The sequence below is a fragment of the Camelina sativa genome, chromosome 19, assembly GCF_000633955.1.
Source record: "Camelina sativa cultivar DH55 chromosome 19, Cs, whole genome shotgun sequence".
Classification (NCBI taxonomy): Eukaryota; Viridiplantae; Streptophyta; class Magnoliopsida; order Brassicales; family Brassicaceae; genus Camelina; species Camelina sativa.
Window position 1 is genome coordinate 9,016,020 of NC_025703.1, and position 26,272 is coordinate 9,042,291.

Here is a 26,272-nt window from a genome sequence, read left to right on the forward strand (position 1 = left end):
ATGTCTCTCTTTTTAAAAAAATATTGATCAGTATATTGTTTTTCAATATTTGAATTACTCGTTTCAGTTTACTTATACTATTTCAGTATATGTACTTAATTAGTAAAATAAATTACTTAAAAACACTGATAAAACATATATTCACTCAAATAATAATCATTTTTAGGTTGTCAAATTTTAATTGTATAATATTAATATATTCCATAAAAATTAGGTTGCCACTCTTTTATGGTGTTTTGTCAATATTTTGGTGTATATGTAAAATACTGCAACCCATAGCGAAAATAAATATGATCATCAGCTGGAAAATATACATTTTTTTTTCAATCTATCTATAATAATCAAGCACAATCCGTGTTTGTTAAAAATATTTAAGTATTTTTGTTACAGGGTGTTAAATCTCGTCTCGTCGCATCCCATTCCATCTCGTCCCGATCTATCATGTTAGAAAGTTTATGTCTTATAACCATTTCCTTTTAAAGAATTACTCATATAATAATGTTATTAATAAATTTTGGCTAAGAAATTTAGACGAAATACATGATTCTCTATTTGAATGTTTAATATATATATATAGTTATAATTCCATTTGGGCTTATTTTTTTTTTTTAAATATGGTTTAGAATAATTTTATTTTAAGTTGTGAAAATTATTGACCATGGATCCATACGTACATGCGGGATTATATTTATAAATTTATTTATTTGGTATAATATTTATAATACAAACTTATATTTGTTTATGAATGTTTTAAAATAATAATCGTCTCGCCATAAGCTTTGAATTGACATAATGGAGAATTTGGATCGAATGTCAACCGAATTAGCTATCGTTAAAAACTTGAATAATCAAATAAGATAAAAAGCCGCAAAAAAATTAAAACTTCCTGAACCAAATGATCTAAATAAAATTGGCAAACGTGTCAAACCCGTCTGCTAAGCCTGCCCCCACAATGGGTTTAAAATATTTTGACCCGCAAAAAAATCCAATATAAAAAATCCACAGTAAAAATTGTATCTTTTCATCCATCCTGCTTGAATATATGAGATTCGCTGGTAACCCACATAAATTTCAATAAATCATTTTCCTAATTTAGAAAATATTTAAAGGCTTAAACTTAATTAATATTAATAATAAATTATTTTAAACATACATAAAAATATTTTTTCAAAAAATCTAAATTTTGATAATTATGTTATATGTTGCAAATTATTTTAAAATTTTAGTACATATTAGTAGAGTTTAACGTGAAATAAGGGATGGATACAGATCGTGTACTCTTAAATTTTTGGTACCTTTCTTTATCTAACCTGATCTTTACGGGTAAAAAATATCTCCACCTGACTCACAAATAACATTATCCAAAATATGGTTTGAACTTTAAACGTAACATTCAATCACTGTAAATGTAAAAAAAATATTTAGAAAATAGTGTAAATGTAAAAAAAGTATTTAGAAAATATTAAGATCTATTTTGATTTTAAAAATAACTGTTTGGTTGAAGTTTAAAAGCACCTATTAGGTTCATCTTCGTGGTTGGAGTTTACTCGAACAATCCACCTAACCTAATTACATGTATAAACATAATAGTAAATACAGATGTTAAATGCTAATGGTGAGAACTACTTTACTCTCATCTTTCTTCTCATTATATACAATTTTTGTAATATAAAATCCTTAGCACAATACACTCTCATAATACTTTTCACCTCTCTTATCCACTCTATACATGTTTGTGTCTCCCCACATATCCACTCTATACCTGTTTGTGGCTACTCTCCCCACATGTTCGTCGTCTTTGTTATCAATATCTTTTGCTTAACTTCCCGTTTGTGTGTGTTTAACAACATCAACCCCACAATACCTCCCTCTCACACTCATTTACATCATAATCAAGTTTTAGTTCTACATCACCGTTTTCCCTATAAGGTTTCTTAGCTTTGGCCCCTTTGTGAACTTCAATCTAACCTTCTCTTCTCCTTCAGAATCAACCCTACCATTGAGATCATCCTAATATTGTGTGGGTTGGAAAGTTCAGCCACATTTTCACTGGTGTAAAAAATTCAGTTTATATAAAAACCTAGAAATAAAACAAACAGTATATTTGAAACTAAGAAAACCAAGTTCAATTAGGTCAGATAACTTACATATGCTGATACGTCTCGTGATAATTTGACCCAAAGGATTATAAGTCTAGAACCTGAAACATAAGGATAAAAGATTAGCATGAAACTGGTTGTAAAGTTTCAATGGATACTATAGTTTCTAATTTTTTTCTTACAGTTGCTGTAACTCTGTTCCTAAATTGGTGTTTAGATTGGAAAGTTCAGACTCAAATTCAATACTATTATTTCAATTTATAGAAAAAGCAAGAAATCAAACAAAATCATGTTGATTAACATACCTGAAGCCTCGATTTGCTTTTGAAACATCTAGTATGCTTTCCTGATCTCGATACTGATTCCAAAAAATCATAACGGGAATCAAATCCAAAATTAACTTTTAAAAACCATTGTTATTAACTTATCTTTTAGAACAAGTTTTGATGATTTACTTACCAAAGGTTTCAAGGTAAAAATCTTTATTCTCGGCAACACGGCCAATCCTTGCTTGTCAAGGTTCTTGTTGATGATGCCTTGTCACACATCGATATATACAGAAGATCTTTTAGAGATACCGCTACTCTTCCTGTATTATATTGGTTTTTGACCTCTAGTTTCTATCAAAGAAACATATTTAGACAATTAATTAGAATATTAGATTATGAAAAGTTCTTGCTTTTGGACTTACATTCTGAGGAGGCAATGAACTCTTGCTTGGTCATGTGCTTCATTTCCTCCAATTCTTTTGAGTAACTGATAATCGAAAAAGCATTAGAATGGATTAGTAAAGAGTTAACAATGTTGTATAAATTAACCACAAACGGATAAAATCAGAAGAGGACTAAGAAAGTAATTATAGGGCCTTCTTTTCATACTTGATAGGGCTAAAAAGCAGAGAAGCACAACAGAAAAACATCAGATAAACTAATACAAAACCTAGTCAGTCAGCGTGCATTCAAGAAAGAAAGTGAGTACCTTCCAGCAAAAACAATAATCCGTTGGCGATGCGTAAGAGCAAGCTGAGCAATCTGGATGGCCGCCGTTAAGTTGATCTCACCTCCAACATCAAGGCCTGAAAAAGATGGAGCAAGTAGGATTAAACTCAATGGTTCCTATAATAAAAAGAGACACAGATGGCAAATTAATTGATGTTCTTAGAAGAAGATTACAAAGACATACCGTGCATACAGGCCAAGATTTTGCCAAGATCAGAGGTAGGAGTAGTCAAAACTCGAACTCCTTTGCCAGCCATAGTCAAAATCCCCACCATATTCTCCGGATTGGACTGCAAAAACGAAAGATCCCAAAATCAAAATCTTAGAGGCAAACCCAAAAACCCCTAATAAGTCGAATCCAAAAGCGAGATGCGTTTATATATATATATATATATATATATATATACCTGGGTTTTAGCACCGTAAAGAAGATTAACAGCTTTCGATTGAGCATGTAACCTACACGGAGAGTAATCTCCGTTTCGCATCCACTCCGAGTTGTCGATGCATATCATAGTCGCCTACGCAGGACAGAGATCCAACAGAATCAAAATTAAGCACCCAACATGGAGATCAAACGAAGAAATCGAGGATAAACGAAAGAATTAAGCACCCAGTATCGGAGCAACGAAGACCGAGAGGCGAAAGAATTTTTTAGGTTTGATCCCTCTCTATTCATAAACTTAGAGAATGAAGGGCTGAGATGTTTTGCTCAAAATAAAAACGAACGGCTGAGATTATAACATGAAACCGGGTTAGATTACCGGGTCAAAAAGGATCCGCGTGTTTATCCGTTTAGGGGGTGGGAAATTTCGTCGTTACCCCTTTAATTATAACTCGAATGGCATATTTTTGTAGGGATGTATTTCACCTTGATATAATATAATGAAAATCTTCTACTAACCAAAAAAAAATGGCCACGTGTAAATGTGTAATATAATATTATCAGGGACAAATTGTTTATTCCTCCATTTTTTTCACAATTTCACCCTATCATCATCTTTCTTCTTCCTCGTCCCCATCAGAGTTTGATCATCAAACTTTGATCCATGGCAGTTTCCCAATTCACCGCGTCTTAGCCTCTCCCTTTATAATTCGATTTTTCTGACAAGTCAACAAATCCCTAATCTCCTCCCATGGCGATCATAACAGGAGATCGATATCTAGAGAATCTCCAAAAGTTCCTTGAAGAGAGAGCTGATTCGCTGATTGACGCCACCGACGTTCTCAAGCTCAACCCCGCTGGCCTTCACTATGTTCATCTCCGTCTCGAATCTCTCCGTGAACTCGAGCGTATGCTCTCCGGCGCTCCCGTTGACTACCTCCGCGCCTACGTCTCCGACATTGGCGATTTCCGTGCCCTCGAACAACTCCGTCGTATTCTCCGCCTCCTCCCTTCTCTCAAGGTCGTTTCTTCTCTTCCTTCACCGGCTCGTGATCCTACGCCGCTCTCTCTTCTTCCTTTCTCTAAGCTTAAGGTCTTGGAACTCCGTGGCTGTGATTTGTCTACTTCTTCTGCTAAGGGCTTGCTCGAACTCAGGCACACCTTGGAAAAGTTGATCTGCCATAATTCCACTGTGAGTTTTCCTCTTTTTTTCTAAATGGTTTAGTGCATTTCGGCTATGGCATTGAGTGAGGTTATAGCTCTATTCTGTTCTGTGTTGCTGCTTTAGGCTGTAGACTATAGTTGGAACTATTAGTGTATATTTGGAATGGGAAAATGAACGCTGCAAGGTTTTCATGTCATTTCTTCAGAGGTTTCAGGACACAAAGGTTTATGTATGAGTTTGTTTTTTCATGTGCTTTGCTTGTCTTTTGACTCGTTTTTGGAAGTCCCTGACTAATATATTTCCGGGTATATCCTCCACTGAATAAATGTAGGATGCGTTGCGGCATGTGTTCGCTAGTAGAATCGCCGAGATTAAGGATTCACCACTGTGGAATAAGTTGGCTTTCGTTTCTTGCGCTTGTAACCGCCTTGTGCTCATGGATGAGTCATTGCAGCTTCTTCCATCTGTTGAGTCGCTTGATCTGAGTCGGAACAAGTTTGCAAAGGTGGATAATCTTCGGAGATGTTTCAAGTTGAAACACCTTGATCTCGGGTTCAATCAACTTAGAAAAATCTCTCACTTGAGTGAGGTAGGAAATTTCAGGTTTCTGCATGTCCATCTATAGATTTCATTCAATCTGAAGTTGCTTAACATTTGTGTTTTTTTTTTAGTTACTATCTCTTCAACCATTTAGCTAGTCTTGATAGTTCTAAAAATACTATGGCATAGTTTGAACAGACAGAAGATATAAGGAAATAGTATGACCCATATACCTATTTTTTGGACTATGCAGGTATCCTGTCACCTAGTTAAACTTGTTTTGAGGAATAATGCGCTGACTACATTACATGGGATTGAGAATTTGAAGTCACTTGAAGGCCTTGATGTTTCTTTCAACCTTATTTCCGACTTTTCAGAACTGGAGTTTCTCGGGAGTCTTTCATTCTTGACAGACCTGTGGTTGGAAGGAAATCCAATTTGTTGTGCTCGTTGGTATAGGGCACATGTCCTCAGCTACGTTGCTCGTCCAAATGATGTAAGTTTTGTTTTAGTTAAATACAGAAACAGCACCATTTCAATTTCTGCTTGATTCAAAATGCTTTTTCTTATCTGTGCGGATTTTTCAGTTGAAGCTAGATGGCAAACATATAGGGAATAGAGAATTTTGGAAGAGGCAGGTTGTTGTCACCCGTAGGAAAAGTCAGCCTGCCAGCTATGGGTTCTACTCGCCGGCCAGAGAGGAAGCTGATGATGAAGGAAGCTTTAATAGAAAAAAGGTAATCAGCAGAAAGTTCAGTTTTACATAATTGTAATCTGCTTGTGGCTATTGTGGCCCTTTCTCCTGCGTGACACTAAACCCTAAGCATGAACAACATAAGAATATATCCAAACCAATTCCACAGGTGTAGTACGGTATGGCTTTCTGAAAAGCGTCTTGAACATACACATCACTCGATAGGCAGCTTCTCTATGTGCTCTTCGAGAGTTTCAGTTTCTTGGTTTGTTTTTTGGTATAAATACGTATTGAAAGCTGATTAATCGTCCTCTTTTTCCCTTTCACAGAAGAAAATCTATCGGCTCGCGTCTATTGATAGTGAGGAAGAAAGCACCTACGTGAATTCTGATCAAGAGTCTGCTTCATGTGACCCCGAGACTCTAAGCAAAGAGGAGAGTATCAAGTCTGACCACGAAGCTGATGTCTTTGGTCTAATAAGTAAAGTTGAACAGTTGAAGAAAGAACGTTCTGTTCTTTGGCTTCGAGAGTTTAAGGAGTGGATAGATCATCCATCAGAGGATTTTGTGGATGTCAGAAAAAATGAGAACAGTACTGATTCAGAGGGAAATTACTACACGAAGAATACAAATGGACCAAAGCATCGTGGTGAAACATTGAGATATGCACCAGGGACTTTACCAGGTTTCCAAATTACAGATCCAAGTCAGACGCATCAAGCTTTTTTTCTCGATGGGAAGCCAGATGGAAACTTGTCAACATCGGATGCTACTCAGGATATGACAGGATCAGTTTTGCCCTCATCACCCCCTCATTATCAAAAGGATGTCTTACACCGGCGTCAGAACCTGGTCGAAGAAATCTTACAGCTATCAGCAGATTCGTATTCAGTGGCATCGTCTGATAGCACAAGCAGCTGCAGTGAAAATGAAGATTATGATTCTGAGCAATCAAATCCTGAACAGGATGCGTTGATGTATCATCTTAATGGGAATAAAGGCACAAACTTCCTTGACTCTCAACCAGAGAAGAGTAGCATCATAAAGACTTGGAGGATAGATGATACATTCAAAGAAAAGACCACTAAAATTCTTTCGAAACTGCATAGAAGTGAGCTTGCTTCTGGTGTTAATCAGATTTACCATTGGTTTGACAAACGGAAAAGCAAGAGGAAGCATAGAAAAAGAGATCTTTCCTTACTGGAGGAAAATAGTGTCATAAATAATGGAGAAACAACTCATAGAAGTGATGCAGATATCAGCGATTCTAGTGAAGATGGATATATTTCTGATCATTTTCAAGAAGGTTCCTTGACTACGGGTTGTAACAGTAAGAGAAGTACTAGAGTTTTGAGAACTGAAAAATCACTTGAAGTAATAGGTGGTCTAGTGGAGGAATATTTTACAACAACACAACCAGATTCCAGCATTGATGAGACTTGTAGGATATTCGTTACGTGTGATTGTATACTACCACAAGAATCTACCTGCAAGCAACAGTAAGTTTTGTTCTCTCTATAATTGTGGTTTCAGGTGAAAGAAAGTAATCTGAGTCACTTCTATAGTTAAAAGACATGATATTTTGACAGAGACATATTGAGTAAAAAAAGAAGTCACTCAGGTCGCATAGATCTGCTTCTTTAGACTTGATAGGCTTTTGTGATATTCAATTTGACAATGGAAAACTAGTCGATGGAATTAGATGGAGATGTTTTGGGTTCCCTTGCTATTGACATGTATGAATCATTTGTTCTTTAGTTTTATTATACAACTACAAATTAGTCATGAATTTACAAGAGTGGCAGCTCTTCTTTTCCCCCTGACAATACTCTGTAAATGCAGGGAAGTGGTGTTGCTGCTGAGTAGCCAAGAAAAACTGTATGTGCTGCTCGTGGGTGTCTCTACTGCTGATTCACAAAGTTAGACTGCTCTTCCCTATCTTCCGCTTTTATTCTTTTCCGAATGTGTTATGCTCTGTTGATATTGACTTACTTTTCGTTGAATCCTCGTGCCTGCAGAGAGCAACTTAAGTTTATTGTGTTCGCATACTATCGATGATATACAAGACGTCTCAGTTGGTCTAGGACTTCAGGTTGTGAGGTTAGTTTTTAATGGCTCTGCTTTTAAACTTAATTATGTGCCCATTTCCCTAACCTCTCACTTTCCTTTTGGTTTAGGCTTCGCTTTAGGGAGGATGCGGAGTATATTTTCATAACAGCGAGCATTGAGAAAACAACAGTTTTACTCAATATCATAAAATTCTTGGATTCTCAAGTTACAGATTCAAAATGTTCTTTGGGAAGGTGAACCATCATCATCTTTTTCTTCAGCTGTTTTACTATTCTTCTTCTGTCTTCTGATTTGACATGTATTGAAACTTAAATGGCAGTTTGGAGAATGTTCAAGTGGAATTGTTTGAGAAAGATATATGTAGGGGTTTGAAGCCAAGTATATTCCAGTATAATGTTCTCCATTTTCATGGCAGCACTCTTGGAGGTACAAGCTCTCTCTCTCTCTCTCTTTTTCATAACATTGACTGCTGAGTGAGAAATGGTTCACCTCAAATGTCCACTATACATGCCATTTGACCCTAAAACCGTAAGTGAAGTAAGATCGCTAAGTGTATAACCCGATGATTTTTCCTAGATAGTCGTTCGACCAGATCAAGATCAATAGCTCATGATTTGATATGTAGTGTGTAAACTCACATTCACAACATTAGATTTATCATTTGAGCTGAAGTCTCTGATCTACATGGACCCTGCAAATCTCAGGTTTTTGGCTAGTCAGTGCTACTCTACTCAAAGAAATTATTTAATACTCAATGTGATGTCCTAGTCTAATATATGCAGATTAGACGCAGTTCATGATACTCTAGCGAATTGAGCATGTTTTATTTCTCTTAATAGGGTTTTACTAGCTTACAAGTCATATATATCGAGCTGTATCAGCACTGACCATATACTATAGTATTAATCAATTATCCTTCAACAGAAGTGACGTGGCTTCCACGGTCGCTCTTTGTGGCGGGTGGACATCTCTTCATATGCAATGAAGACTTCAGGCAGCTGAGTTCTCTGCTGACAGATGCTTCTTCTGCTCCGTATTTCTCACTTGACTCAACCTGCTCCATCTCCGACATATTTGAGATGGTAACAATGTTTATTCTTTCCCTTTGCTCTCAATTATGTCAAATTTTCTTCTGTTCTTCATGTGCAGTCTGTGTATTATCCAGGTTATTGAATCACGAGGAAGCCCATGCTTATTACTGAAGATCAAGCAGAAGAATTCCACATTTCAAACCAGACAAAGAAAGACTGTAAATTCAGTAACATGGAAGCTCAAATTACTCAGCACTGAGTGTGTACTTAAATTTGTGGCTCTAGTCAATGGACTTCACCCAGATTCGTCAGAATCCCCGTTGCTCGTAAGGCATTTGGGTGAGAGATAAGTCGTGAATGTTTATAACTTGATGTATTTGTTCATAACTTCATATTCATTTGATTCAATTTGTTCATGAGTTTTGATTCATCTTGTATAAAGCCCTTTAGGGTCCAGTCACCTGTGATGTGTTCAAAATATTCTTCAATTTGTATATTTTTAAGTGAGTGTGTATCATTCATACAACAAATGGACCAAAGCAAGAAGAAAGAAAACAGAAAAAATATCTGGAATTCTTTCTTACTATGAAAGCCTGTGCTGTTTTTATTTTACAAACTTTTGCAAGTGATGGAACACAAAGGAGAGAACCTACTCAACTTTGGTCTTCTCTTCATCAACCTGTGCCATCAATGCCTCTAACTCTGCCTCGGATAAGCTCTCCAGCCGTTTCTGCCCATTACCAAACCAACCACATATGTTAAGAGTGTTAATGTTGGTTAGAGTACGTAATCAAAAACCCTGATTAAGAAGAGCACAAACCTGCATGACTTGAGACTCGTAGTCACGAAGTTGCTGGGCATAAGTCATCTCTTTGTTACCAACTCTAAAGATGTAAGTAGAAATCCAACCCAAAGTCAAACCCAGCACCAGTATCAGCTGTACTGCATTCCCTGCTTGCAGCGGATCCACTCCCACATACTGCACCATTTCATAATAACAAATGGGTAAAACAGGAAAAGGTAGATAAAGATATCAAGTAACTTAGATAATGAATTACCTCAAGTCCACTCTCTAAGCCGATACCAAGTGCAGTCACTCCAACTCCTATCAACAGAACATCCTTTCTCGTGTATCCGAAAGGTGTCTTCCACATATAACCAAATTATTACACAACAGAGTTTACGTCAGAACATAAGAAACTACTACAAGTACTACTACGATGATGATGTAAAACTGAAATTTTGAAGAGATGGAGATGAGAGACCTTGGTCTTAGTGGCAGAGTCGTCTTCAGTTTCAGTAGAGTTTGAGCTAACTCTACATCTCATTCTTTGTTTCTCTCTTTTCTGTACTAGTGATGATGACAATCCATGTCGCTCGAATCTATACAAGACTTTCTTCGCAGCTCTAAATCCTGCATCATCTCAAACAAAACACAGGATAGGTTTTAACCATCGCTTCAGCTATTAAAAAAAAATATATATATAGTTTTGTCGAAAACGATTGCGGAGATTCATCAATTATATTGTGAGAACCTGTAATTTGTTGCCCAACGGGACGAATCCGTACAGCCGCAGACAGAACCTCTTGGTTTCTGCATAGATTCGATACTCCGTACGGTAGAGAAGCCATATCTAAGTTTAAGTGTAACCCAATTAGCCTGTGGTTACATGTGAAAATCGAAACCGAGAGAGAGAGTAAAATAGCGAGACGAAGAGATTAGAGAGATGGGTGGTTGATATTTCACGCCACGCGCCCATAGTCTTTGTGTTTTTTATTCACTTTCAGTGTTACTATTTCCCAACCACGCAAAAGAAGAGAGGTGCGTGTCTTTGGCTAATTTTAATTGGACTCTTTTTGTCTTAGTTCATGTTTTAGAAGATGATGCTTAAGAAAGAACAAAGCAACTTTCACAATATAAAAAACAAAACCCGGTTCAGTTTGGTTTTATTATTGAAAATCACTCTTCTTACCGATTCAATGAACCAATCAACCCCAGCCCTTTATTCCACCCCCACATCAATCATCTAAACACCTAAACCATAACTCTTTCACTCAAGCTGAAAACTCAAACAGCATTGTGTGCTGGTACTTCTCACCAGCTTTAACCACAACAGACGGGAAATTCGTCTGGTTAATAGCGTTCGGGAACCCCTGCGTCTCAAGGCACACACCAGCATGTTTCCCGTAAACCGCATTCCCTTTCCCAACCACTCCATTCACATAGTTCCCTGTATAAAACTGCATTCCAGGCACATTGGTCCACAAGTTCAATACCCTTGAGTTAGCACCGTCACTGAGCTTCGCTGCGTGTTTCAGCCCCTCTTTCTCTTGATCAGGACAGTCCAACACGTAGTTATGATCATATCCGATACCAACTTCTCCAATAGACTCGCCTATCCGTTTTTCCTTTGTGAAGTCGAAAGGAGTTCCCTTTACAGGCAGGATCTCTCCTGTAGGAACTGTGTATTCGTCAACCGGCGTGACGTGAGACCCCAGAATCTGAATCTTGTGGTCCAGAATGTTCCCTGAGTCATGACCCGCCAAGTTCCAGTATGTATGCTGAGCTAAGCTGATGGGAGTGTCTTTGTTCTCCGCAACAGCCTCCATGTCAAGTCTCATCGTCGTGGCTGAGGTGAGTGTGTATGTAGCCGTGACAGAAACTGCACCGGGGTAACCTGTGGAAGGGGACCGTAAACATTATTTAGCTAGCTAATCAAATCACATAGATATCATAAAGAAACTAAATGAAAGAAATGAATATGTCAGGACCTTCTTCTCCATCAGCACTGTGATATTTGAAAGTGATGAAAGGTTTGTCACCGTCTTTCTTGTGCCCTGCAACTTCCCATGTCTTCTTATCGAAACCCTTGTTACCACCTATATAGTTTTAAACCCGATACTAAGTTCATGGAAAGCTATAGAAGTATACAGAGAAGAGACAGTTGTTATATACATATATATACCGTGGAGACTATTGGGAGGCTTGTTGATGGCCAAAGTGTAGTTGACTCCATTAAGACTAAATTTTCCCTCTTTGATCCGATTTGCCACACGACCAACTATGCACCCAAAGAACGGTGCAAGCCCTTTCTGTAACACAATCATATCTTATATCAAATTCATAGATAAAAACCACACAAACAAAAGTTCATTACTACTGTTACATAATTCATACTATTTCGAATTATCAACACACGTTATACCACAAGATACGTGACCATATAAAATGTCTTAACAGTATGATCCAGACACTACTCATAAGATCTGTTGTTGCTAATAACACTATCTATTCACTATGAGTTTGAATATTGAGAATCAAACACACCCTAGATCGGTTGAATCTATATGGAGATCAAACAAAGGATAATGTGAATTCGACAGAAATTACCACATAGGGATCCACCGAGTCGAATCCGAGAACAACATCAGCCAATTTCCCTTTAAATAAATAAAAAACAAACACGTAAATCAGAGGATTGAGATTTGGAGACATAACAGAGATCATCATCAGAGAAAGGAGGATGAAGAAGAGAAGGAACCGTTCTTGTCGGGAACAGACAAAGAGGTGATGGTGGCGCCGTAGTTTGAGATCTTGACCTGCATGGTGCCATTGTTGAGCTCGAAGATCTCTGGGGTGTTCTTGCTCTGTTCCGCCATTAGAGGAGGGCTCGAGGATTAAATAAATTAGGGCTTTAAGAGTTGATGGACTGAGATGTTTGTTTGAGAAACAAAACAAAGGGGAAGTGATCAGTTTGGTTTCGAGTTTATAAACCAATCCGTAATCTCGTAACTGATCAGTGTTGACGTCATCCAAAAGGACCAAAACTATATAGAAAAAAAAAAGTTATCCACTAAAAATCCAAAACTATATAAAATAAAATAAAAATATAGAGTGTTGGTATAATTATCAACAATTTTGATAAGTAAATTTTAAAATTTTTAATCTTTCAAACCAAAAAAAATTTTTATTTTAAAAACGAAATTTTTCTTTTGATTAGTGTTTGGGCAAATTTTAACCAATTCGTATGTGAACAGTTCTGCGGAATGAACGCAGAAATTTTTTTATTGATTAACACTCAAAATTACAATAAATCAATATAAGAATCCGTTGTGAGATGTTCCTTCATAAATAATATGGGTCTCCATTAGATCTAGAGCATCACCTGCCGTAGAACCAAATGGTTCTAAATTTTTTGTTAAAAACAATAAAAATAATGCAAAAAGTAAGTTTAGATACATGAGATTCTAAAAGTTTTTTTTGCTCTAATGGTAGAACCATTTGGTTCTAAAAATTTAAATTTTTGTAAATTCAACACTTGTAATACAATCAAGTGAATAACACATACAAAGTTGTGAGATGAGAGATCTCGATTATGAAACATAGCCCTTGTGTTGTGGACTCTGCATTAATGGCTCACCATACGAGATCATCAGAAGCAGTCGATAATCCCTGCAAAAAAAATCCACAGACGTCAACATTACCGATTGAGAAAACAAACACAATGCAAGAAACTGAGCCACAAGAGGAGAACACAAACAATAACCGATTGAGACATTATTAGAACAGAAACATACAAGGATCCGCCAACATGTCAGTTGAAATTTTCAAGCATTCACAGAACATTAAAGGACCGAATCAAGTTTAAAACCAACAGTCAACTTATATAAATCATAACCCCATTACACACAAACACATTGCAGGAAACTGAAACACAAACCATATCAGAGAATTCAATGTTAAAAACCATACCAGCAACGGTGAAGTGATATGCTTCTTCACAGCAAGCAAACTCATTCGTTAGTCTTTACTCCAATTGTAGTAGAACCAATCTGCAATAAGATTCCACAAAGAACTGTGAGCTATATTTGTACAATAAGCTAAACCAACCAAAGAAACAAAAGACAATGGAGACAACATAATCAAATTCAAGACAAATTGAGACAACAAAATCAAATTCTAGAATTTACAATACAAAGAAACCAAAATCAAATTCATGACTACTAACAAAGAAATAACCTACTTGTTGATTCAAATAACACTAATTTCGCATTTATCAAAGAACTCTAATTTATCCAAGAACACTAAGAACACTAATTCATGCCTAATTTAAGAAAACCCTATTCTCGACCAAGAGATTCAATACAAGCATACAACAGTCTACACAGGAAGAAGCTAGATTCGTACCATGAGACGGATATTGGAGCATCCTTCAACGAAATCTCTCTGATTTCGAGTCTAAATCTCCGACTCGATGGAGACGGTTCAATCGGCAGTGGAGTTTAAACAATCTGGCGGTAGAGATGATGAAACCGGCAGTAGATTCTCCTCTCAATCAACTGATTCTCATATCAATCAAACAGAGGTGAACTCAGCATTGACATCGGCGAGATCGAAATCGGCGAAGGCGATGAAGAGTTAGAGAGAGTCGTTTCGGGAAAAAGAGAGAGATAACGCGGGTGAGTTTTTTTCTTTCTCTTTTGCTAAATTTTACTTCCAATAAACCACTGACACGTACCCACTTCTAAAGGGTTCCAAAAACTCCAGAGATAGAACCAACTCTATCTTTTAATTGCATTTTTTGATTTAATTTTCAGGGTTTAAAACTGTAAAAGTGGATTTGGAACCCACATAGAACCACCGTTGGCGTTGGTCTTAGTCGCTTGATAGTGATTGTCAACTCTTGGTTGCTACCTCTTGGGTTATGATTATGATATACTAGATAACAACAATCTCATCAGTGACGTATACAACGATGATCTCGTGGGCTATCATAACGTCATCGATGATGATCGTTGGTGATAGTGATCTTGCTCTTGTTCGGCTAGGAAGTTAGCTTTAAAGCTCTTGGAGTCTTCTCCGGTCCTCAATTCCCGTTTCTCCTTCTCTTAATTTATAGTCATCATCAAACCCTAATTCTAATTAGATTGGGTTTAGTATAGTCGGTTTAGGCTTAACCGGAGTTAATCGAGAATGAATTTCTTTTTTCGCAACAATTAGTATAATTTATTAAGCAAACGAGGTGAAGGGTTATTACCTTTGTTTTACTCAAAGAAGGGTATTTCTCAGNAAAAAAAAAAAAAAAAAAAAAGAAATCCAAAATTTACCAACTTTTTTTGGTAAAAGATCCAAAAAGTTATCAACTAAAATCCAAAACTATAGAGAGAAAAAAAAATTTGATATAGTCAACAATTTTACTAAATATATTTCTTTTAAATGAAAGTTTCTTTTCATTCAAGTTATTAAACAAAAGATTGATAAGTGGGATTATATATTTTTGACGAGAAAAAGGAAGGGAAATATACATTATCATAAACAGGGTCTTCGCGTGAATTTAGATATTAGCTCAACCTTTTTCAGGTATCCTATGAAAAAAACGATGCAACCTATAAAAAGCTTACTTTGTACTGTAATTTTCTTTTCGCAAATTTCAATATGCTCTCAAGTCTCAACTACCATGTTACCAGCTTTTACCATAAGGTTAACAAAAAAAACTGTTCCCATAAAAGATTCCGATATTCCCCATTACAAGAAACCACTAAATCAAAATTTATTATTCAAAAAATTATCAAAAGCCTCAGGCCATCGAGAGAAATAGTGTAAACAGATGACAAGGAGGTCTTTTAAGCTAAATAAAAGAAGCACAATCATTTCAAAAAGCAAATCAATTGCCACTTTCCTCTTCCTCACCTATATGTTTTAAAAATCCGTGCCTAGCACTGATTACATCCCACAAAATCGCTAGGCCCACCATTTCCGCCTCGATTAATGATTAATCTCCAGCTAGCATCGATTATTCAATTATACATGTCTTATTTAATTATAATTATTTAATTATAACTAGTCTAATCCGATTATTTCCAGCTTAATTTTATATATAATGATTATTTTTAAAACCAAATATAAATCAAATATGTATTTTTTTTGTTATTTAGACATTTAAATTAAGATTTTATGATGTTTTACAATAATTTATGTACAAATTTTTAATGAAAATCATAAATTTTCTTTTAAGATTACGTTGTTATGTGTTTACCATAATTTTAAAAACAATACTATAGTTTTATGTTTTATTTGATATTTTTATTTTAACATAAACATAATTATACATATATTTAATACTATATATTTTTATTTTATAAGTAATTTAATAAAATAACCCTAAAATTAATCCCCAATTAATCCTCGTTTAATCTTCGATTTTCTGGCTAGGCGTTAGGTCTACCCCAACCGTCCGACTAGCACCTAGCCTAGCGATTTCTAAACGAGGACCAATATGTCTATCTATCTATCAATCATCCCCAACCAAAACCAAAAAACACTTTCCTCTTTCTCTCATTTCGAACTCCCCCAATCCGACGCCGTTCTAAAGTTCAGTGATACACAATAACACAAATACACAATCTCCAACATCTGCAAATCCGTTTGAGACCAGCGATTCAGAGGAGATGCAAGATCCACGCAATCATGTTCCATCTTCTCCGACGATCTCCTCCGTCTCTTCCTCCGATCTTGATACTGAGGTCAGTTCCTACAATCATAGATTGAGCATCATTTACCCATAAATCTCTCTGGTTTAAAGTATCAACCTTTAACTAGAAAAGTAGTTTAAAGTTCCAAAGGTTGAGTTTTTAGAAATTCCCAGAAACTTCTCATATGTTCAGGTGAAGTCTTGATTTGGTTTTTGCTTTTTTTTTATTGGTGATGTGAGGATTTAGTCTACAGGATCCTTCTTCCATGACAGAAGCATCACACTTGGAACGCTTATGGGGTTTAGTTTCACTGCAACCATGCCGATGCCATTCAGAGCTTCTTCCCACCGCCACGTGTCACCTTCCGTAGCAATCTCACGAGCTTCCAGCTCCAATGCAAGACGCCTCCACCAGAGGAAGCGTCCTCCTTCATCGAATTCCGCTGAGCCTGAGCGGCATCGCCGCCGTAAATGGTGGCGTTTTTGCAGAGACGACGATGACGACGCCGGAATCCACCGTGGTACCGGAGATTCTAAGCGGTCGTCGCTCGGAGAGTATTTAGAGGTGGAGCGGAGGTTTGGAGACGAAGCCGTTTATAACGCAGCCGAGGCGGCGGAGCTAGAGGGTGCGGTGGCGCGGTACCAAGATCAACAGCCGGTTATGGGAGAGCGGGCATTGTTCGCCGACGGGAGGGTTCTTCCTCCGGCTTCAGCTGAGATGGTTACCGGAGAAGGTACGCCAGTGGCAATGGCACTTTGTAGATTCCCGGTTTCTTTAACCGGTATATGCAGCGGTGGCGGAGGATAAAACACGGCGGCGTTATGCGTGTGTTTGTTTTGATTTTTTATTTTTTTTTGTTGTATTTAGAATTTTTAATATTTGTAATTCAGTTTCTAGAATCGGAATCATGGTTTTGTAGAAATATGGGATGTAATGTAGTCAAGAGTAATTATTTGGGGAATAATGATTGATTAAGGAGAAATGAAGTAAGAAAAAAGCATTGAGCTGATGGCACATGCAAAGCTTTTTGTGTAAAATTGAGGTTGTAGAACCATTTAGAGATGATGGGATGGCAGTGGCAAATATTTCTCAAACTTTCATATTTACTACGAGGGTAGTATCTCACTATCTCTCATATAAGTTTCCAAACTACAAAAGTTTATTGAGTCTTCGAAATAAGCTATGGGAAGGTTTTGTTTGAGACAATAGGAGACGATCTTATAACTCACAATTTGAAAGAGCACCTCTTAAGTTATGTTGAGTCTTTTCATCATAGAAATCGTTGCTTTTTGAAGTCAAGTATTATTTTGAAGATGTCTAGTCCTATAATGTTTCATGAATTTTGGTATAAGGAAGCTGATGACATGTTGTATGGCCCTCGTGTTGGGGATATATGATGAATAATGTCGATGTGATTTTTGCCTATGTAAATTGTGGGGTGAGAGCTCTTTCATTTGTCTGGCGGCTGACCCATCAATGAATTTGAGGGAATGTTCAAAGTTTTTGTTGTATTTACAATTTCCAATATTTGTAATTCAGTTTCTAGAATCGGAATCATGGTTTTGTAGAAAGGACATATGGGATGTAATGTAGTCAAGAGTAATTATTTGGGGAATTATGATCGATTAAGGAGAAATGAAGGCTTTATTAGATGGCTCATGGGCCATTAGTAAGAAAAAGCATTGAGCGCTGATGGCACATGCAAAGCTTTTTGTGTAAAATTGAGGTTGTAGAACCATTTAGAGATTATGGTAATGGCACATATTTCTTGGTGTAAAAAAAACTTAACTTTCATATTTACTACAAGGGATTATCTCTCATATGAGTAATCAAACTACAAAAGATGACTGAGCCTTCGAAATAAGCTATATATGGGAAGGTTTTGTTTGAGACGATTTTATATATCTCGCAGTTTGAAAAGATCATCTCCAACCCATTTAAGATTAATCATTAAACATAAATTTTGTATCAAACCAAAAGTCAAGAAACAACAAGAATATCCTAATGTTAACATGAAAATTTAGAAGCATACTAGAACAATGTCCTTTTTCATAGCATCAAAATCACAATGCACATTTTCAGAACAACTACAAACGCATCTTCATATTTGCATTCAATTTTATTAAGATTCTAACTATATATGTATGCACAAAATTCATATCTATTGCCAAATTTTTTTATGCATGTAAAGTTGTGGTTCATGTTTAAAAAAATACACTCTAGTGCAACACAAAAGAACAAAGTCATAATAATCTCAGTCAACGTGGTTAGTGATATAATTTAACTTGGATTAATCACAAGGCTATGACAATTGATTATAATTTGATATGCTCAATCAAGGTGAAAATGCATAGGACAAACAAGATGAAATGTCATGAAATCATTGGAAAATTATCCAAACAACATCCAAATAAACAAATAACATCCAAATCAAAATCGTTTATCATTCACATGTATGTTTATTGTAGGATTGAATTATCAACTTCTTCGCAAATCAATCTCATCTCGGATATATAGTGTGCTAATGTTGTTTCCTGATATGTGAACTGGTCGCGAACCACCCACCTCCGTAAAACCCAATTTAGACCACCACCTTCTTCGTCTCCCTAGTTAAATTCCATTACGTTAGTTTGGCCAAAGCGTACATCAAACTTGTAAAGATGCGCAGGCAGGCCCGATTCAAAAGTTTTGCAGACCTAGTACTATTTTATAAAAAAAAATTGAAATATATATACTATTATAAAATAAAAAATTAAAATTCCGGATCTCTTCTAGATATTTTGTAGAGATTTGTGAGATAATAATGTTCTACAATTAATATAGATATTTAGAAGATTTATTTCAGAATTAAATTTTTTATTCTCCTATCATCTTTGTTTGAATTTAATTTTTATTTGTTGTGAATCATCACATAATACCTAAAGTTAATAAAAATGTATCTTTTCTGTATATATTATTATTTGAATATTTTTAAACAGACATATATTACTATATTAATAGAATAGTGTGTGTTCAACATACATGTATAGTAAATTTACCATATATAGTAAAGTTTAGATTTTTAAGAAGTTTAATATATTTAACTGATTTTACTAAACTTAATAAAAAGTTTAAAATTATAAATATTTAAAAATATTAAGAATTTTAAATAACACAGACGAGTTATATTGAATGAAGAGTTGTATATATATATATATATGACGGGACAGTTTTGAATCAAAAATATTAAAAATATATATCATTAATCTGATACTTCAATACGGGTTAATTTTTCTTTTTATTATTTTTAACAACACCAATGTATGTCAAACTTAAATAAGACTGTGTTAAACAAATATAGTTCCACGGTATATCGCAAGTTTAATTCCAGTTTTAGTAGGACTGTTTAATTTAATCGTATATAGTAAATTTTAAACTTTTAAGAAGTGTAAAATATTATATTGATATAATATTATATTGATATATCTTAACTTAATAAAAAAAAAATTAAAATTATGAATATCTAAACATATTAAATTTTCAAAATAACACAAACGGTTTATATTGTAGGATGAGTTATATGACATGACAAGGTTGAATTGATAATACTAAAAAAAAATATTATTAATATGATACTTCAATATGGGTTAAATCCTATTAATTTTGTATGGTACATTGGTTATGGTTCTTGGTCTGTTTGATACATAAATATATATTGACTGCAAATTTTTGAAATGACAATTTTTTTTTTGAATTTTGGGAGTTTAAATGATGGAATAGCCAAAAAAATTGATGTGCACAAGAAGAAAAAAACTAAAAAAATTGAAAGAAAAACAAATCATAGTTTAGTATAATTAGGGGCGAATTCTTATAATTTGAAGTTGGAACACATCATCTATAACTATTTTTTTACTTGATTAGAGCTTTTATTTTGACATGCTTAATTTTTTAAAAGAAAATTTGGGGAATGTTTGGAATACTAAACTTGAGTGAAATTATAGGAAAAATGTTTGGTATGTCATATGTTTGTCTATTATATTTTATATTATTGAATCTATACTATTAATTGGGAAGCACACTTAGGGATAAAAAAACAATAAAACAAGTATGTCATACAATGCCCTCACGTCCAAAAATCAGAAGAAGAAGGAAAAAACTAAATCGAGGGCAAAATGGTAACATTATTCGGATCGTGGAGGATTATCAGAGTTTCCAATCAATGGCTTCTGTAAGTAATTTGAAAGGATAATTAGGGAGAAAGAATATTTAAATTAATCATAAATAAATTGTGTATTATCAATATTAAGTACTTGCCATATCAAATATTTTCGACATTTAAACTCCAATAACCAAATCAAAAATATTATACTCTGAAACTTACTCATTTCCAAAAACTAACAATTTCGGACTCTATCATCTCCACAATCAACATTCAAAACTTTTAAAAAATATAGTAATGAAATCCCTAAACATCCTCTATAATAACATATCAAACGAAAACAAATTACAAAACATTAACTGAAAATCTTTAGTTGATTACATAGAATATTCGACTAATTAATCTTAACACAAACGATGATCTATTTTATTCCTATCATCGCAAGAAATCAGCTCCATTACTACTATATAACCAAAGAAGATGACATACACAACCAAACACATCAAACCTAAAGTAACAAACCAGAAAGTCACCTTAATATTAGTTGGCCGCCAATGATAGTATCACTCAATATCTAGCAATGATGCATTCTTCAGAGTGTGATACCCAACATGGTGAGTTGAAGCGCATACCTAAAAATCATAACCAACAAGCATGGTGAGATGAGTCTATAAAGTGATTATTGTTTTTAAAACATCATATTCATATACTCACAAAGTCACAAATCTTATTACAGGTACAATCATAGCATGTCTCGCGGGTTAAATATCATTATTTGTAAAACTTTCTAATAACTCATCAATACTTGAAAGCAAACAGAAGCATGATTTCTATCTTCAGTTCCCCACGAAGCAAATCAAAGGAGTCGTTGAGATGATTGAGGTAAAGTTTTTTTTTAAAACCATGATAATCTTAAATCAAACATCAACTGAATTTTTCTAATGTATTTCCTGTTTATTGGAATATTTCAATGTATCTAACTATTTCATTGCTAAACATGTATTTATCTGCATTTTATTTAGCATAAAAGTTACAACAACTTATTACTAACCTTTATAACAAAACGAAAACAGATTTTACATGGAATCAAAGAAAAAACACAAAGAGGGCAACACAACAATCAAAGAAGGCAAAGAACAAGAATCACATTTGAAACTTCTATTCCTTTTCTGAAGGTTCAACATGGGGTGAAGATTTAAGGACTTACAAAGATTTGTCTAAAAGACATACAATGAAGCATGTTTAGAAGTCTGTTAGACGAATGATATGGTACTTCTTTAAAAAGAAAATCTAAAATCTTATCTTAGTTTTCTATTCTTTAATTGTTTGTATTTTCTTAATTATATTAGAAAATTACCAATCTGTATAAACATTTTTTCGTTAGTCTTCATAAAGTTCAAGAATTATTACTTTAACAATTTAAGTAAAATATGAGAATAGTCATTGTATTAAAATATGGCTTTGTTGAGAACTAACCTTATTGTTCTTGGTCCAAACAGCATCTGATAAATATGTAAAACATACCATCTGCTTCACTTCATATCAATCCATCCAGTTTCGTGAAGAACCCACCTTAAAAAAAAAGAACATTTAAGATTCGATTAAAAGAGATGTCTTTTTTCTTAATATACTATGATTTTAGTTGAAAATATAGATTTTTTTTAGGTTCTGAATTATTTTATTGTTGTCATGAATTCTAAAAAGTTTAAATTTAATCAAAAAAGTTAAATAGATCTATATTTCTTACCCCTGTAATCGAAAGTGGTTATATATCTGCAAATTATCAGATGAATAAAAGAATTCAGAATCCAAATCAAATACCAAATGGTAATCGGAGATGAAAATTGATGTAACCATAGTAACCAAACCGGAGTTAAATTCGATGCCCAAAAAACAATTTGAGTAATCATCTATCTCTCAAATCAAAAATCCAAATTCACATCTTTCTCAATATTTACAGAGGGGATTGAAAACCAAGAAGATATGCAAATAAACGAAAATGAAAATAACAATTCATACATAGAACTAAAACATGCAGAATAGGATTACCTCATTACTGAACTCAAAAGAGAGTTTATTGTAATTGATACTGAATTTGGAGATTTTGATTCCAAAATCGCCCAAAAGGCTTCGATTGTAACTTCGTGAAGTGGGTCTTCCCGTGAAGATGAGTCAAGTGCGCTTCCTCATTTTTTGTTAAGAATTTCGCGAAAAAAAAAATAGATTCAAAACACAGAAGGTTGTATAGCTGACAAGAGATTAACCAAGAAGATGTCGTTTACAGTTTATGACTGTTAACACACCTAAAAAATACTTTTACAAATACAATCCCACACATACGTAATATATTATAAATCTGATAAGTAATAACAAATTTAGTTTTTGAAATTAACCCGAACGTACGGGTCCGAACCTAGTGAACTTATAATAGTACTACATAGAACCAAAGGTAGCAAAATGAATTACATATCGATTGATAATCCCTCTTGCTGCCTAATTAATTCCTCTGTTTCGTTTGTTTTTATTGTACAAAATCTTATTATATTACCAACTACTCACTTTTGTTTTTGTGTACTATATTATATAAAATCATTGCACAAATATATGTTTCACGAAAATACACAGTAAAATTATATAAAAATAGTTTAATTATCTAATATATTATCCATTGCATAAATTTTAAAATATTCTTCCGCGCTATAGCGCGAATCCAATCCTAGTTAATTATAAAAAAAGAACAATTTTATTTCTTTTTTTTTGTTTTAATTTACAACGTGTTCGAGTTTGTTTTATTCACGTTGTAAATGTAAATAAACCTCAAGCAGTGAGCACAAAAAAAATAAATAAAAAAGAATAAACCTCAAGCAACGCAACGCACACACAACAAAAACTCTTTTATTCACATTTTAGGGTCTCTTTCTCTCTTATCTTAAAGCAGCAGCAGAAGCAGAAGCAGTGAGCACAAGAAACGTCATCGATGGCGTCTCAGGCTGCGAATCTATGGGTTCTTCTTGGTTTAGGTCTGGCTGGGATTCTTATGATTTCCAAGAAGCTCAAGAAGACCGTCCGTGAAGATTTCGGCGCTTTTCTCGACAAACTCTTGCTTCTCCCTCCTCCTCCACCTGCTCCTCCCAAAGCTCCTCATCCTCTCACCGGCCTCACTTTCGCCGTTTCCGACTTGTGAGTCTCCCCTCTGTTTCCCCCCCTTTCTTCTCTCCGGCCTGCTCTCCATATATATATTTGTCAATTGGGGATTTTAGATTGACAAGTTTCCGCTAGGGTAGTCAAAATTTTGTTTGACAAATAATGGAATCTTCGTTGACTCCGTTCTTACTCTTCTCCGGGGCTTTATAATTCTGTTCGTGAGCTTTAGAGAGTATGGCTGATTGATTTTGAGCAACTTTTGCTTGTTGGTAGACTTTACTGTTGGATCTTTGGAGATTGTGTTTATATGTTTTAAGGTTCATCACCCAAGTTTTGGATGAGAAAAGTTTTGGATGAGAATCATGTTGAGTCCTGTCTACTTAAAACAGTCTTTGAGTAGGAAATTATTTATCTACTATATGTGTATAATCTCATTCTCTTCTATGAACATTTGACATTTTTGTTGTTAAAAGCTAGAAATTCACTCTTTCTCTCCTTTTCATTTGTTTTCCAGATTTGATATCACAGGCTACGTGACTGGTTTCGGTCATCCAGACTGGGTTAGGACGCATGAAGCTGCTTCTTCAACTTGTCCTGTGGTTTCAACTCTCGTTGAAGGTGGAGCCACTTGTGTTGGTAAAACTGTAGTTGATGAACTTGCGTTTAGGTTTGTCTCTGTTTCGATCACATATGTTTTGGTTAATGCCCTGTAGTTTGTGATTTCAGTGTTGAAATTTCTGTTTTATCAGGGTTCAAGTATTTTGACTCCTTTGTATTGCGGTTTTTTGTTTTCTTCAGTATCAGTGGAGAAAACAAGCATTACGATTCACCTACAAATCCTGCAGCTCCTTCTCGTATTCCTGGTGGCGCTTGCAGTGGCGCTGCTGTTGCTGTAGCCACTAAAGCTGTGGATTTTGCTTTAGGTGAGTTCAGTAGGACTTTTTTCCTTTTCAGGACAATTTGGTATGATATAACTAGTTCATTTAGTAACATAAACTTTCAAAACATGGTTGATGGTGGTTATCTTCCTTATGAAAATTTTGAAACTACTCTTAACATGTTTGATATTTAGATTACATTTTGTCATCTAAACCGCCACCATATTGCAGTTTCAAGCAAGATGTCGATGTATGTATTAATAAGGTCACTTTTGCATGCATACTGCTGTCATTATAAACGTGATAGTACCGAAGCCTTTGATGGGGATGTAAGAATCACTGAACCAAAACATGCTCTCCTATAAACTTCAAGTTACAGTAGAAATGGGATAAATCCCAAAAGAGAGAACCACACCCCAACATTTCTGTCTAGGCTATCTAAGAGCTCGTGAACTTTTTTGACCTCTTATATGTTTGCTTGATTTAGACTCTTATGGCGCTATAGTAAGATAGGAGCATACGGATTTACATGGTAGTCTGTCACTGGCTCGTCCCATAATTCTCTAAAATCTTAACCTTAATGGTTGGTTCTGGTTTAATTACTTAAGAATATAATTTTGAATACTTGTACCATTGCAGGCATCGACACAGCTGGCGGGGTAAGAGTGCCTGCAGGATACTGTGGCGTTCTTGGATTCAAATCTTCTCATGGGGCTATTTCAAATACAGGAATCATACCAGTATCTTCAAGTCTTGACTCTGTTGGTATGGACATATAAATCTTTGAATAATACTTTTTGTGGTGGAATGATTTGGATCTTATATAGGCTAGGTTTTGATGGCTATATACTCATAACGCAAGATGGCTTCGTTCATATGACTATTTTATACTTTGCACCATTATATGAGCATTATGTCGATTCTTATCAATAGATATTGGCTTCAGGATGGTTTGCCCGCGATCCAATCACCCTACATCGTGTTGGCCATGTACTCTTGCAACTTCCATTTGCCACACAACGGAATCCAAGGCAAATCATACTAGCCGATGACTGTTTTCAGCTGTTAAAGATCCCCGTGGACCGGATTACCCAGGTGGTGATCAAATCAGCTGAAAAGCTTTTTGGAAGTATGTCCTTTGCTCTTCCTGATGATACTCCGTCTCTGTTGCATATTCCGATTATAACAGCATTATCCTTTGTTTCATATTTAGGACAATTGCTGAAGCATCAGAACTTTGAGAACTATATTGAAACTAAAGTTCCTAGCTTGAAAGAGTTTGCTAGAACAAAAGCCGTTGCTAAGGTCCCAACATCAAGACTACTAGCGAATGTGATGCAGCTTCTTCAAAGGTTTGCCGATTGTTTATTCACCAACAGAGGATGAGTGAATCTTGATTTTGAACTCTAAAACAATCTTGGCATGTATTGTAGGCACGAGTTTCTTCAAAATCATGGGGATTGGATCAACACAGTGAAGCCAGCTATTGATCCTGTGATTTCGTCCCAAATTTGTGAGAACCCAGAACTAACCAGTGAAGAAATTGAGAACTTCAATGCAATCAGAAACGAGATTCGAGTGGCTATTGGTTCACTTCTCAAGGTATTCCTGCTCTTCCATTTGATGTCCACAACTTGAGCCAATTAGTTTATATGTGT

The 26,272-nt window shown here is 35.1% G+C and overlaps 6 protein-coding genes and 1 long non-coding RNA gene across 15 annotated transcripts; 3 read left to right on the plus strand and 4 right to left on the minus strand.

Annotated features, from left to right (window-relative positions):
* Nucleotides 1,556–3,780, minus strand: LOC104765643 (26S proteasome non-ATPase regulatory subunit 4 homolog). Of its 4 annotated transcripts, none has more exons than XM_010489395.2 (9): nt 3,711–3,780; nt 3,505–3,618; nt 3,282–3,387; nt 3,078–3,174; nt 2,791–2,855; nt 2,559–2,688; nt 2,405–2,457; nt 2,148–2,200; nt 1,556–2,049 (listed from the first exon to the last, which is right to left on the minus strand). In XM_010489395.2, coding segments are annotated over exons 1-6 (450 nt in total). In that variant the 5' UTR covers nt 3,777–3,780; the 3' UTR covers nt 1,556–2,049; nt 2,148–2,200; nt 2,405–2,457; nt 2,559–2,686. The 4 variants fall into 4 exon arrangements, with proteins under 4 accessions (XP_010487697.1, XP_010487698.1, XP_010487695.1 ...); XM_010489396.2 differs by having other exon boundaries at nt 1,556–2,010; nt 2,559–2,719; XM_010489393.2 differs by having other exon boundaries at nt 2,559–2,719.
* Nucleotides 4,062–9,409, plus strand: LOC104765646. 4 transcript variants are annotated; one of them, XM_010489399.2, is made up of 12 exons: nt 4,189–4,674; nt 4,771–4,876; nt 4,979–5,236; nt 5,441–5,683; nt 5,775–5,924; nt 6,211–7,379; nt 7,723–7,799; nt 7,899–7,980; nt 8,058–8,183; nt 8,270–8,376; nt 8,875–9,032; nt 9,116–9,409. In XM_010489399.2, the coding sequence occupies exons 2-12, from the start codon at nt 4,838–4,840 to the stop codon at nt 9,329–9,331; spliced, it is 2,625 nt and encodes an 874-aa protein (XP_010487701.1). In that variant the 5' UTR covers nt 4,189–4,674; nt 4,771–4,837; the 3' UTR covers nt 9,332–9,409. The 4 variants fall into 4 exon arrangements, with proteins under 4 accessions (XP_019096936.1, XP_010487700.1, XP_010487701.1 ...); XM_010489400.2 differs by having other exon boundaries at nt 4,771–4,870; XM_010489398.2 differs by lacking the exon at nt 4,771–4,876 and having other exon boundaries at nt 4,063–4,674.
* Nucleotides 9,451–10,716, minus strand: LOC104765644. The gene is made up of 5 exons (XM_010489397.1): nt 10,517–10,716; nt 10,247–10,395; nt 10,040–10,126; nt 9,802–9,960; nt 9,451–9,711 (listed from the first exon to the last, which is right to left on the minus strand). Exons 1-5 carry the CDS (start codon nt 10,611–10,613, stop codon nt 9,631–9,633), a joined length of 573 nt encoding a protein of 190 aa, XP_010487699.1. The 5' UTR covers nt 10,614–10,716; the 3' UTR covers nt 9,451–9,630.
* Nucleotides 10,876–12,736, minus strand: LOC104765647 (aldose 1-epimerase). Its single transcript, XM_010489401.2, has 5 exons — nt 12,524–12,736; nt 12,373–12,422; nt 11,948–12,074; nt 11,754–11,861; nt 10,876–11,659 (listed from the first exon to the last, which is right to left on the minus strand). The coding sequence occupies exons 1-5, from the start codon at nt 12,639–12,641 to the stop codon at nt 11,037–11,039; spliced, it is 1,026 nt and encodes a 341-aa protein (XP_010487703.1). The 5' UTR covers nt 12,642–12,736; the 3' UTR covers nt 10,876–11,036.
* Nucleotides 13,111–14,525, minus strand: LOC104765648. The gene is made up of 3 exons (XR_763906.2): nt 14,170–14,525; nt 13,735–13,814; nt 13,111–13,434 (listed from the first exon to the last, which is right to left on the minus strand). It is a non-coding gene; the product is annotated as an uncharacterized LOC104765648 (long non-coding RNA).
* Nucleotides 16,169–17,463, plus strand: LOC104765649 (uncharacterized protein At3g17950-like). Of its 3 annotated transcripts, none has more exons than XM_010489403.2 (2): nt 16,169–16,505; nt 16,701–17,463. In XM_010489403.2, the coding sequence occupies exons 1-2, from the start codon at nt 16,431–16,433 to the stop codon at nt 17,259–17,261; spliced, it is 636 nt and encodes a 211-aa protein (XP_010487705.1). In that variant the 5' UTR covers nt 16,169–16,430; the 3' UTR covers nt 17,262–17,463. The 3 variants fall into 3 exon arrangements, with proteins under 3 accessions (XP_010487705.1, XP_010487706.1, XP_019096630.1); XM_010489404.1 differs by having other exon boundaries at nt 16,413–16,505; nt 16,708–17,463; XM_019241085.1 differs by having other exon boundaries at nt 16,450–16,505; nt 16,727–17,463.
* LOC104765650 (outer envelope protein 64, chloroplastic) lies at nt 23,476–26,262 on the plus strand. Its single transcript, XM_019241511.1, has 7 exons — nt 23,476–23,772; nt 24,251–24,403; nt 24,535–24,659; nt 25,254–25,379; nt 25,561–25,743; nt 25,828–25,966; nt 26,048–26,262. Exons 1-7 carry the CDS (start codon nt 23,570–23,572, stop codon nt 26,250–26,252), a joined length of 1,134 nt encoding a protein of 377 aa, XP_019097056.1. The 5' UTR covers nt 23,476–23,569; the 3' UTR covers nt 26,253–26,262.